Genomic DNA, 13,652 nt, shown 5'->3' on the forward strand with positions numbered 1-13,652 from the left:
TCACCCCAACCCTTTGAGTACAGTGGTGCCTCGCAAGACGAAAAGAATCCGTTCCGTGATTCTCTTCGTCTAGCGGTTTTTTCGTCTTGCGAAGCAAGCCCATTGACGGATTAGCGGATTAGCGCTATTAGCGCTTTTAGCGGCTTATCAGCTTATCGGATCAGCTGATAAGCGGCTTAGCGGCTTAGAAAAAGGGGGGAGAAAGGAAAAACCCCCCGCAGGAACTCGCAAGACATTTTCTTCTTGCGAAGCAAGCCCATAGGAGATTCGGTTTGCGAAGCACCTCCAAAACGGAAAACTCTTTCGTCTAGCGAGTTTTCCGTCTTGCGAGGCATTCGTCTTGCGGGGTACCACTGTATCATCATGTTCAATGCCTGAATAGCAAAAGACCATACTTTTAAAATAGATTGTTAGCAATCTAGTACAACTATGTTTTTTCATTACATTACTCAAGGTAGCACATGCCACTCAAATACTGAATAACATATAATGCCTGGTATTATTAGACACACATACTTGCTAAAGTTATTGAAAGTTACAATTGTTGGAACATGCACACTCATTAAAGTGTACACATTGCTTTCTGGCTTCCTTTTGGCTAACAAACAAGAGCGTAGGAAATAACCAACACCAACGAAAAGGTTACTCAGGAATGAGGAACAGGTCAGCAATGGAATCTGTATCAGAATCAGAGTTTCATGGGAACTAAGAACCTTGTTTTCAGCCTGATATCCTAAGGATATTTATTCTGATATCTCACTCATTTCTCTTTACATTTGAAAGGCTGTTAACATCCTTGTTCTATGAAGACTTATTACGAAATAATTTTAACAAGACTTGCTTAAAACAAATTTTAACGAGACTTGCTTGCAATAAAATCTGCACAAAAATTGCAGCTCTAACAGTCTGCCTAGAAAAGCCTGTGGTGTCTCACACATGCACAGAAACCATGTGCCACAATGTCCCTGCTGCTGCAACATTCCCACCCTGACTCTGTGATTCTGGAATACGCTTCCAGAATCCTGTTCTCTCTCATTTGCTACGCCAAGCAATCAGTTGGGTGGGTTGGCTGGGTCCGAAACTTGACATGTATCCATATGATCCATACTTCGAGAGGTGACCCATAAGGCTGACACTCTGAGAGGTGAGTCCTCTTGTACAAACTTACTTTTCTGTCATTGTGCTCAACGTGTTCACCTTCATAATCTCCCTTTTTTAAAAAGAAAAGACAAGAGATATTATGCAACAAATCAAATATGGCATGTGTTATTTTCTTCTTGTATACATGCAAGACCAGTAATTATGACAGAGAAAGACACGACTTTCGAATTAGCAAATCATGTCCTAGGCAAGCCTTTGCTAATCTCATGTCATCCATTTTTTTCAGCGAAAACTCCCACCAGCTCCTGCCAGAACAGCTAAGGCTGGGACTGAAGGGAGCTGTTCAAAATATCTAGAGGACACCAGGCTTGCAAGGGCTAAGGCCCTCCCTTTGCAGACTGGGCAACTGCTCTAGGGGGAATAACATTTTTATTCATCTATTTTAAAAAGTATATCCCACTTTGCACCATGTAGGTCTCCAAGCGGCTTACTACAATAAAAACATGCAAAATTAAAAACATGAATCAAATCTCCAAAATTTAAAACCTCTAAAATCGAGAAACACAAAAAAGAAGGGGAAAAAGAAGTACAGTGGTGCCCCGCAAGACGAATGCCTCGCAAGACGAAAAACTCGCTAGATGAAAGGGTTTTTCGGTTTTTGCGTTGCTTCGCTAGACGAATTTCCCTATGGGCTTGCTTCGCAAGACGAAAACGTCTTGCGAGTTTGTTTGCTTTTTTCTTAAAGCCGCTTGAAGAGGCGCAGTTGCGACGGACTGTGCTTCGCAAGACGAAAAACATCGCAAGACGAAAAGACTCGCGGAACGAATTAATTTCGTCTTGCGAGGCACCACTGTAAAACATCTGAGAAGCATTCAGGTGCAAAGGGCTCCTGAAAGAACACAATACTGACCAGGCAACTAAACTAAAGAGGGATGGTGCCTGTCTGACTTCTTGTGGGAGGGGGTTTCATAGAACTGAACCCACAACACTGAAGGCATCTTCCCTTGTTGGCTTCTAGCCCACAGGGAACCACTAATAGTACGCCCACCACAACCTCAGTGACGTATCTGGGGTGCTCAGGGTAAAGTGGTCCATAAGGTGTTCAATGATTTGCACTCTAGTACAAGAGTCTCTAACCTGGCCCAGTAGCAGACAGGAGGCCAGTGCAGTGGTGTCATGTGTTGGCAGTAGTCTGTTCCCATTACCAGTGTAGCAGCAGCATTCTGCATTGGCTGAAATTTCTAGACCAGACCAAAGGGCAGCCCCACATAGAGAGCACTGCAATTATCCTGTCTTGAGATTACCAATGCCTGAGCTACTGTGGTCAGGTTATCCCTATCCAGGAATGGGTATCCCTATCCAGGAATGTCTATTGTTTGAGCCTGAGCTTTCCCACTGCATGCTGGAAGTGATTCACAAGAACAAGAAGACTAAAGAATGTGCCCTGTTAAGAGCATTTCATTCCTTCATCTTTTAAAGTCACCTAGTGCCATGTATAACACAGCAATGCTGGAGATCGCCACCTTAGTTTCTGTAGACAGGAGTGTCTACATTGTCAGTTGACACATGCATGAAAATAAGCTGCTGCTTGTGAGACCTCCTCCTACAGTAACTCCACAGAGTGTCTAAGCTGCTACAGGTTTCTCTGGCTTGGTTTGAAAAAGCCACAAAACAGCAGTCACAAGGTGAACTGGTACAGGAAAAGGGGGGCAGTAGCAATATAAGGTGATTCTTTTTTAAGTGCAGAAAGGAATGAAAGAATAGGACCAGAGGCAGATTTCCACATTAATAAGAAAAAATATTTCTACCCAACATTTTGAAATGCATTCCTTTTTAATATAAAGCTGGACAACCTAAAGTAGGGGTCCAGGTATAGCCCCAGGATCACTGAGAAGCAGGTCTCAGTCTTCTTTAGGAATGTATTATTTCGACTTCAGTGTTAATATTTAAACTGTTTAAACATATTGCTGGGGAAACACATCACATTCACACATAATAAACACATGTTGTAGTTATTATTGTTATTAGTACTATCATCATCTTCAAGCACCCAAAGTAATTAATTATATTGTGAAATATGAGTATACAATCTGCAGCCTTTAGATAGTTGATAAAGATGCAGCAACAGGGTGGCCACTCCTGGATGCATGTAAATATGATTTAATATGTAGCCTGTGTTTCAAGTCATATATAAGCAATCCACCTTTACAACAGAAACTGCCCATTGAGAGCATGTGTTGCATTTATTAGGAGTATGTCAAGGAGATTTAGATCAGGAAACCAGCTACATGGTGCCACGGATATAAATATGTATCAGCAATCCCAGTGTCCTTGGCAGAAGAAGGTCAAAAGCATGGTTGTTTGCTGAGCGGGTCATTTGCTGAGTCATTTTTATGGCTCTGATTCATATACAGCTAAAGAAAGTTATTATTTGTGTTACAACACCAGTAAAAAGTTGGCCTGAAGAAATTGCTAAAATGTAATATGCAAGCAGAGCAGGAGGATGCTGGGCTCATGAAAGGCTGAAGATGTTTAGGATAGTGTCATTCATACCTAACATGTTAAGGATTCTTGGTATCAGCTTCTAGAAACATAAAATATATTCCAAGACCACTTACATCATGCAAGGGATATGCAGCACTGTAAACGCCATTGGCAAGCAGACTGGTGATCCCTGGAAAAACAACAGAGGATATCTATTTATGCTTCCAAGTCTGAATTCCCTCACATAAACCCACTTTTCAGTTCTGGAGATTTCTCTCTCAAAACATCAGCAATTTTGTTAGAGAATGAATCGGCATCCATTAATTTGCCTTCACAGATTTATGAATGTATAGATTATTAAACATGATTTGTTCTAAGAAACGGAAAGCCGTGGAGAATCAGAGGAAGTCATACGCTGCGGAGTCAAGAGTTTAGTCATTGCAATAAATTACACAACCTGAAGCTTCAAGTTGGATTTGAAAAGCAAGCCCATAGGTTTGGAAGTAGCAAAAGGCGAGGTTATCAGAAAGAGGAGAGTTCAGCTGGGACTGACCACCAGGGGTGTCAATAATAGCCATCCCTCCCACTCTCTTACACATACATCCACAGAAAAGAGTTTTAAAAATCAGATTTAAGCTTGATTAGAGAAGCTGTTTGGAAAGCCTTTGGAAAGACCTTGGTATTATACTTACCATATTTACCACATTTTCGTCTTTTATTTAAAAGGGTAGTTTCCTTCTTTCTTCCCTCTCCTTGCCCTGTTTACACATTTGTCTATTAGTTGTATGATTGAGCAGTTACAATGTTTGTGCGATGGGGACTCAGAGGAATGTATATTATTTCTTCAGGGGAATCATCTTTAAAATTTGAAATTGAATAAGAGAGTATATATCAGGCGCTCCTGTAAGTATAGCTGGGATTTTGCAATGGGTGAAGAATGCGCTTAGAAATTTTAGCTTGCCACAGAATTCCAGCGACTGCTTACTTACAGACTCTTGGAGACTGCAGTATTTGATTGCTGGATGTGTTTTTCATTACAGCTGCTGGCATTAATATAGCTGCTTCCAAATACGGGATACCTGACAGACTTTGAAAGGGTCATGTTACCTCAGAAAACATGCATGCTGATTCTGATATCCTGTCTACAATGGCTTGGATCTAGTCAGCAAAACCAATATTAAAAAGCAATATGAAAACAGCAGTGTGGATATTGACATGATAACAAGGCATTGGACAGGAATATGAAAACATACAGTGTGATGTATTCTGTGAGGGGGAAATATTTTCAGTTTCGCACCCCTAGGTTCATTAAGCCCATTTTTTATCCTCAGAGTTATTTCACTGATAGGATATTTTGCATCAAGAAGAAATACTAATGCCACAGTCTACGAAAGTTATTTGTTGCCTCTTGCAACAAACACTATTTCCAGTTGCATGCTGATATTTCATCCAATTCTGTATTTCTACTTAAACCTTCTGCAAATTATTTAGAGTATTCATGCTCAATAACATGGAACCTGGGATACCCTGAACCAATTTACTTAGAAGCCTAAAAAGCATGGAATTCACTTGAATTTGTTGTACAAAGAGTAACATACACATGCACATGAATTTATTAGCAGTGAAATTGCAACCGAAGTTAATTTCTTTGGCCAAGCGAGTCTTTTGCTATTGTTTGTTTAGAGTACTTTAAAGAGTGAAGGTGTAGGTGAATACCTGACCATAAGAAAAATTATAATCAAGTTTTATTGCCTTAGCACTGCTGGCACATTGTTATGTTTATGGCTGTAGATGGCAAATGAAGGGCTGAGTCTATTAAATGCCAAAGACCATCTGTGCAGTTGTTACTAAAAGCTCCCAGTTCATCAGAAGCTTCGATCATGCTCTGAAGAAGAAGAAAATGCCAACACTGCTCATTTGTCTAGCATCATTAATTATTTGCACAATGGCTCCCTGCCCCTCCCAGCGCCCACAGGAAACAAATCAGTAAGTGTTTCTGTTAAGCATTAAAGGGTTGGGAACAACAAGCCCACACCTTGACAAAAGATTTGACAAAATGTCAATGGATGACCTACTCAAGTGGCAGACTTAGGCTAGTTTTATTAGAGTGGAAAATCTATTGCTGCAACCCCACAAGAAATCACTTCATTTAAGTGATTTTTCCTGGTTTGACAAGCCCCCACCCTACACTGATGTTGCTAGTCAATCCATTCAAATGAAGATCACATAGGAATATAGGAAGCTGCCTTATACTGAATCAGACCATTGGTCAGCTATATCTACCACTGTCTATGCTGCCTGGCAGTGGCTCTCCAGGATTCTACCCCAGCCCTAAATGGAGATGTCAGGGACTCAACATTGAATTTCTGCATGCAAAGCTGATGTTCTACTATTAGGCTAGGGCCTTTCCTCATTGGGGGGGCTCTTATGTTTCCAATGAAGGTTCCGAGGATGAAATCTGCTGAAAAGTGCTCTGGGTGTCAGTCACCTGAAAACTGAGAAATGTGGAAGTGTCTTGTCAGATTTTGGAGTTAGTGACATCTTGGAAGTTCATTTCAGATTGGCTGTTGATCCTAACCAACTTCACACTTTGATATACTGTTAGGATTAAATGCAGTCCCAGACGGCATTACATCACTTTACATCTTTTGAAGAAAGTGCCCAACTATTATTTTTTAATCAAGCAGCGCACACTGGTGTTCCCCACCCCCACATCCACTTCTGATGGAAGGAATATATAATTTATCAGACCACTTTCTCTGTTAATGTAGTCATGATTGTTAGGCCACTTTGTGACCACAACAGCAAATTGATTTGTAAATGCTATGATCAGACATAGGTAAAGGAAATGACTTCTTGAAACCTCATTTCTCCTGAAAGAAAAAAATCACACTTACTTTCTTAAAACAACACACAAGCTTTTAAGCAAGGGTTGATTCCATGAATATTCCTGGTTGGTTACAAAATCAACCAGTTTGATTACTGTTGTTGTATAAAGCATGTACAGACCATAGAGAAACAAAGCCAGCTTGACACATGCCACCAATGCATCAAACTCTACAGTTTCCTCTAACACAGTGCCAAGACTCAGGCATATGTCTGTATATTCCAATACAGACTGTAAGGTATTTCCTCCAACAAGTTTCTCAATAACATACCACTGAAGGAAGAACCTCCATTAAAAAAACCCCACATTACAGCGTCTTAAAGGCACAGCAGAAGCCACTCAACTTGCATTCTGATTTGATTTGTACTTTGTAAGTTGCCTTAATAGGGCTTTTAAAAGCAGAAAAAGCAGGGCATAAATTATTTTATGGAATAAATAAAATACTTAACAAACAAATAAAGAAGTGTATAAGAGTGCTATGGGAAATGTTGATCAAATGGCCCAGTTTAAGCCAGGGATTGATAAATACTCAAAACTTAGTCTTCCATTATTTGAAAGTTGTTTAATCAGTCTTTGTGCCAATATTTGCACATGCATAGCAGTAATCCGGTTTCCCATACTTGTTTTTAACACCCTGTGGCTGAATGGCTTGCCAGAATAGAAATTACAATAAATTTCAAAGGTTAGCTTTGATTAGAGTAGCGCAGTGAGAGATGCACACAAAGATTAAAAGCCTAAACACACTTACTAGGGAGTAAGTCATATTAAACACAGTAGGACTTACTTCCAAGTAAACATGCATAGGACTGTACTGCACATGTCTTGTTTTGAGACCTGGCAGAATTATATCCAAAGAGCATGGGAAATATGGCATGTATCCATAAAATGTTGATGGCCTAAAAACAGAGAGATGCATAAACAATGTGAGTGTATGCAATATATTGGTTTATCATATACCGGTATGCATAAGTATATCAGCTGAGTCTCTCTCCACAAAATCAGTTTAAGCAGTTCATAATCTCTGCAAGTTAAAATCTCACACAAATCACTCTTGGTTACCTGAACTATGTTAGACAAGAGAATAAAAAAACTTGCAAACTCTTCACACGTAAATTTCAAATATTCTGGAATCTGGAAAATATGCTGATCTGCAAGCTAAATAAACTTTCTTACCCATGCTATATTTGGCTTTGGTGCATGTAGTTCTTTTCAATATTTCATAAACCTACAAGGGGAAAAAATGGTTTTATAAACACCAGGTCACCTGTAGCCCTTGGGAAATTAGGCAGTAAGATTTTGGTTGCATACCGATCAAATTTAAGCACTGGCAGGTTTAAGTTCTTGAGCACCATCATCGAATATTAAGAATTTGCAATTATTTCAGCACACAGGAATTAGTAGCTTTGTGCAGTATGGGTAGAATTCAATAAGGTGAGCATTCCTTCTCCTTTCTCTGCTGGCTGCCCCAAATCTTTTCTAGGGGATCTCCCAACCCTCTGAACCAGATTTGCTGAAGGATGCTAGCTGGGGTAGGAGTAGAGGAGAGGGAGGGAGGGAGGGAAGGAAGTCTTGCTATGCAAGCAGAGATCCTTGCACTAATGGGGCATGGTAGGTGAATACCTCCCTGTGTCTCTTGCTTTGAATGCCATTACTGACTCTTCGGTTGCTCTCCCCCCCCCCCAAGGTTGATAACCATACCTTCCCATATGTGTACATTCTGCTCCATGAGTTAAAAATCGCTGCAAATGTCCACTTCTGGGTCACCACCCTATAAATTATAGCCATTGCCATGTATGCCAGATAGTTACCATACATATACTGTATTATTTCTATCGTATTACTTCTATTATTCAGGAGTTCCCTGAACAACAACAACAACGGTTCGCTCGCAACTCCCATCTGCCCAATTGAGTTGGATGATTCATCCATGTTTATGGTTCCTTGACTTCCAAGGTGCAGGTTCAAGCCAATTAAAACATTCCAAAACAATAGGCTCTTTTCCCACTCTAATGAGCCCCAAAGTGGTGTACTTACCTTCAAGTCTAGGTATACATTTGGAATTACGCTGAAGTCATTCTTTCTGTTTTGCTAAGCACTGTTTTGTTTAAACACGTACCGTTTTAGCATTGTGGCCATGTTTGCATTTTGGATAGATTTTTGTGTGTCAAAAATAGAAGTCATATAATTAGTGGATTGCAGCTGGATTATCACGCCATGGAAACAAACAATAAAGAACTATACTTACTAACTATTCTTCCTTTGCAAAAAAACAAAAAACCTCGAAGGATAGTATTTCTGGCAGAATTGATACTTAAAGAGTTTAAAATGAAAACTAAAAAAGGGTTATTTATAGTTTATAAATGTTAACATTTTAAAATACAGATATAGAGAAAACAGCAGTAAGTGAATTTCGCTATTTATGGTGTTGATTGTAAGGTATATACATATCTTGTCTTTTATATTTATTTGAAGCTTGGTATAAAATCAAGAGACTTGTTTTCAACTCCAATCTTAAGTAGTTTCTGCATTCATTTGCTCATTTATTTAAGCCTTAAATTTTAAAGGGAATTGTATGCTGCCCTTCAAAATACAATATTTGCAAGGTGGAAAATCTAGATAGAAATAGTTTTACATTATACAGAATTAATGAATTCCGACAAGCATCTCACCAGAGGATTGTTCTTAAAAGATGCTCCACATATTAGCAACTTCTGTTCAGTTATTTTAAACGAAATTAGGGCTAATGGCTTGTACCCAGGTCTAGTCCTACACAAAGTAGACCCATGGAGATTAATGGAACCTATTGAGGGTCATTAATTGCAATGGTTTTAGTCTGAGTAGAAGTAGCATATATTACCCACGTCCCCAATTAAAGTGGCAATAGATAAACGTTGTTAACAGTTTACTTTTCTCTTTGCAAATAACAGAAAGGAAAGAAGGCAGCATGAGTAAGGCTAGTTAAATCTCTTTGGGAGAAAAGGACCAGTACTGGATTACTGAAGGAGCCACAGGAAGTGAAAGATGACATCAGCATACGAAAAATGTTGACATTGTGATATATGATATATGAGAGTGCTGGATTATTGAGGACTGATTAAGGAAAGGAGGGAGATGGAAGGACTCCATAGAGGAAGTATTTTAAAAGCCTTTGTACAGACCCTTTCATCCCATAACATCTGACAAGACAAGAGGACCAACCATAAACTGGATGCTATTCATTAGTGACTCATTAAAGGGCATGGGAGTGCCCTTGAGTTTACAAAAAAAAAGTCCTACTATTATAAATTCTACAATTTATAAAAATGACACTTACTGAGCTAATAACTGAAAACCTTGTGTACATGATCAAGCTGATCCACTAAAAATTGCCACAGCAACAGCAATTTTAAAGGTGCTGAAAATCAGCACATTTATATTTTTTACTCCAATTTCAAAATGTATTTCTTTCCAGTTTTCCAAAAGTGGCTGATGCATTTTATTCAGGCTTGCTGGGGCATGTGATCCTTCAATGGTTTGCTGAACTCCTGAGCAGCCGTTTTCTTATTTCATTCAAGTCTTTGACAACTTCTGGTGCAAGAAGATGATGCGTGCATAGATCAGTTTTTGAAGTTACTTTTTTTGGCCAGGAATACAATGACTGTGGAGGGAACCATATTGCAGATGCTATGTGCAATGTCTATTCTAATATAACATGGCCACATTTGGAAACAAGAAACTCCTGTGGGCACGACACAAATTCAGATGGGGAGGATGCAGTGATGGGGACAAAGATGTCTCATATACTCTTGATCCTGCATGTTTTACCTCCATCAAGAACCTCAGATTCTAAGGCAATTCTAAATGCCTTGCAACATACCTGCTGGTGGAAATCTTAACATAGCAAAGAATGAAAGCTTTTCTCCTGGTCATGAGCACTTCCAAATCCATTGCACATCATTGCTGATCATGGGTCATGTCTGTTAAGGCATCAGCCTTAGCTTCCAGCTTCCTTGATTTGTGGAGCCAACATGTGTTGGCCTTAACTCATGACTTTAAACCAGCAGGGTTTTTAAAAATAAATAAATCACTGAACAGTTATTCCTCTCTTCTTCACTATGCTAATAGTCCACTCAAGAGTAGACAAGAGCAGCTGGAAATTGGAGCATTCTCTTGTTTCTGAGAAATGGGGAAGACAACAAAGGACCCTTCTTCCATGTTTAAGTTTGCTATGGAACGTCACCCGTCACCACTGCAAAATCATGAAGTCCTGGGAGGTAAGAAAATGTTCCCCTCAGTTGTCAGATGAGGAGCTGAGAAGAAAAGACTTTTAAATGAGAAAACTAAATGAATGCTTCTGAACTGTCTGTCTCGCAATGCTAGGGACGGGAGTGACTAAATATTGACCTATTTAGTTAATATTATAGGAGAGCTTAGAAATGAACGCTGGATGGCAACTTCAGGGAAGAAGGAAAACAAGTGACTAAAAAGGGGGAGGGCTGGCCAATTGCTGTCCCCTGCTGAAGAGAATGTATTTACATAACCGCATAAAAAATTATACGCTTCAGTTACAGTTATGTATTGTTTATTGATAAATGCAAAAGGAAGCACAGAAAATGTTATCTCTTTCCCACGGATTCTTTCTATGGTTGTCTTTCCACTTGATGAGAGTAAACACGTTCTGGAAAGAAGGGCATGGTTCTACTCATCCTCAGCCCTTATTTGTCAGCAGTGCATAACTAGGCCTGCATATGGGTGATTTCTTCCTATTTCAATGGATCAGTGGCTCACAGCTGATTTTAATGGATCAGTGGTTCACATGGTTGTCCAGTGTTCACTGAATTTTTCTGATTTCAAATTCAAAAAGAGAGCTGTTGTCTGGAGGCCACTCTGGAACATGTGTTTGTGGTGGGGAATCTCTTTGTTGTGAATATGCCCAAGAGCCAGCTCACAGGTATTCTATGTTACATTGTGTGTGTGTGTGTGTAGGGGGCAGTTATGAAATGTTTTAGGAGCACTTCTTGTCATTACTTTCTGATCCTATATTTCATAGTAATTCTATACAGAGGAAAGGGAATTCAATTCAGGATGACCTGGCTTGAGATTCATACAACACTGCCACTGACATTTCTGTGACATGGAGATGACTCATATGATAGGGGGAAGTGAGCTCCACTAGCAAGAAAAAAAGAAAGCACTGTATTAAGTTACTCTACATCTTTATTAGCATTTGAATGTTTTTAAATACCTATTTTTAAGAAGGATTTTGCATTTTATTAACAGCTTACAGGCTTTCTTACAGTCAAGTAGCATATCATTTTTGTTAAATAAAATAAATAAATAAATAAATAAGAAATTAACTGGGAGGAAGCTCTATTGAAGTCAAGCCCTATTGGACTTTTTTCTGAGTAGACATAATTAGGGTTGGTTTGTAAACTGGGAATACAATATTTTTTATAACGTAAGTATTATAACGTAAGTATTATATTGTAATACTTACTATGGTGCTTCTGGTCTTGCTGTCAAAAAAGGAATCTCTGTCAGAGAGGTCAAATCTGTCAAAACATTGAAAGAGGGGGAGTGATTAAATGTATAATATGGATTTCAAACAAGTCAACTTTATTTTCTGGCTGTGTGTGTCTTTGAAAGAAGAGGTGGCACTTCTAAATGTTGACTCTTTATTTCTCTGAATTTCCCTAAAAAAGGACCAGCAGCATCTTAAATGTGTTGGAATAATAAATATCTCCTATGCATTGCTTTTTTGCTTCCAGTTCCAGATCTTTAGACAGCAGCCATTCCTCTCTAGAAATCTCAGAAGCCCCCAATCACAGTTGAGCGTGGGGTTCAAAGTTCAAGGTGCCAACTTCCTGAATGAAAAGGTACTTCGGGAAGGCGGGACCTCCTTCTTTTGCTTTTCCCTTCACTTTGGGGCCGTCCGTCCTTGAGCGGATGCAGCTGCTGTCCACCACGGCAGCTCCTCTTCGGGCGGGAGTGGCCGGGAGGTCTGGCGCGGCAACGGAGAAGAGCTGAGCCGCCCGGGTGGAGCCAATCAGTCTATTGATTGATTGCCCCCAAATATTCTGTAGCCAAACTGAATGTGCACTCTGATGGGAAGAATAATAAACTCTGTTTCCTAGACAATGTGTAGCACCTGTTGCTGCTCTTGCAATATTAAAGTAGCTGTCTGTTGATTTCTTATACAGTGGTGCCTCGCAAGATGAAAAGAATCCGTTCTGTGATTCTCTTCGTCTAGCGGTTTTGTCGTCTTGCGAAGCAAGCCCATTGACGGATTAGCGCTATTAGCGCTATTAGCGGCTTATCTGCTGATCGAATCAGCTGATAAGCGGCTTAGCGGCTTAGAAAAAGGGGGGGAGGGGGAAAAAACCAGCAGGAACTCGCAAGACATTGTCGTCTTTGAAAGCAAGCCCATAGGAAATTCATTTTGCGAAGCATCTCCAAAACGGAAAACCCTTTCGTCTAGTGGGTTTTCCGTCTTGCGAGGCATTCGTCTTGCGGGGCACCACTGTACTTCTATCTGCAAATCTCTTTCTCCCCCCCCCTTCACACAAAATAAATGGTGCAGTAAGCACACAATGGGTACAGTACAAGTGCGTCTCTACAAAACAAAAGGCACATTCGTTACTCTGCAGAGAATCACTATCTATCCTATAATGATAGCTAAAATCTGCACTAATTGTCACACAGAGGACACACATTTCTTATACAGTGGTATATAAATGATTCGGGTTACAAACTCCGCTAACCCAGAAGTAGCTGCTCCTGGTTGCGAACTTTGCCCCAGAATGCGAACGGAAATCATGCGCCAGAGGTGCGCACGCAGCGGGAGACCCCACTAGCGAAAGCGCACCTCAGGATAAGAACGGTTTCAGCTTAAGAATGGACGTCCGGAACGAATTAAGTTCGTAACCAGAGGTACCAATGTACTTTTACAGTTTCCCAGCTATGAGGATGGGGTCCCTAAGACAGCAAAAGCTTCTCTCTTATCTCCTGCTTAATCTACATTTGGAGCAAATCCATACAGCCACTTAGCATGGGATAGCCACAGGGGAAAAGAGCTATGTCGACCACCACTCAACAACGTGGAAAGCTGATCATCTGCAGCTTCCGGTCATACAGTTAGGATTCCTAAGCATTACTTCTTGGTTCCCTGCGTTACCACTGGCAACCAAAGAAACCCTTCATG

The 13,652-nt window shown here is 40.1% G+C and overlaps 1 protein-coding gene across 5 annotated transcripts in view; it reads right to left on the reverse strand.

The window, feature by feature from the left end:
• Positions 1-13,652, reverse strand: part of ANO1 (anoctamin 1) — a 140,728-nt gene that overhangs the window by 43,738 nt on the left and 83,338 nt on the right. For 3 of the 5 annotated variants that reach the window (XM_082224312.1, XM_082224311.1, XM_082224314.1), the window contains exons 6-10: positions 11,949-12,003; positions 7,646-7,697; positions 4,278-4,343; positions 3,720-3,775; positions 1,169-1,210 (exon numbers count right to left, since the gene is read on the reverse strand). In XM_082224312.1, coding sequence (XP_082080438.1) covers positions 1,169-1,210; positions 3,720-3,775; positions 4,278-4,343; positions 7,646-7,697; positions 11,949-12,003 — 271 coding nt within the window. The remainder of the gene's footprint in view (positions 1-1,168; positions 1,211-3,719; positions 3,776-4,277; positions 4,344-7,645; positions 7,698-11,948; positions 12,004-13,652) is intronic. The other 2 variants (XM_082224313.1, XM_082224315.1) reach the window with 1 other exon arrangement.

This window comes from Podarcis vaucheri (assembly GCF_965113315.1).
Source record: "Podarcis vaucheri genome assembly, chromosome: 1".
Classification (NCBI taxonomy): domain Eukaryota; kingdom Metazoa; phylum Chordata; class Lepidosauria; order Squamata; family Lacertidae; genus Podarcis; species Podarcis vaucheri.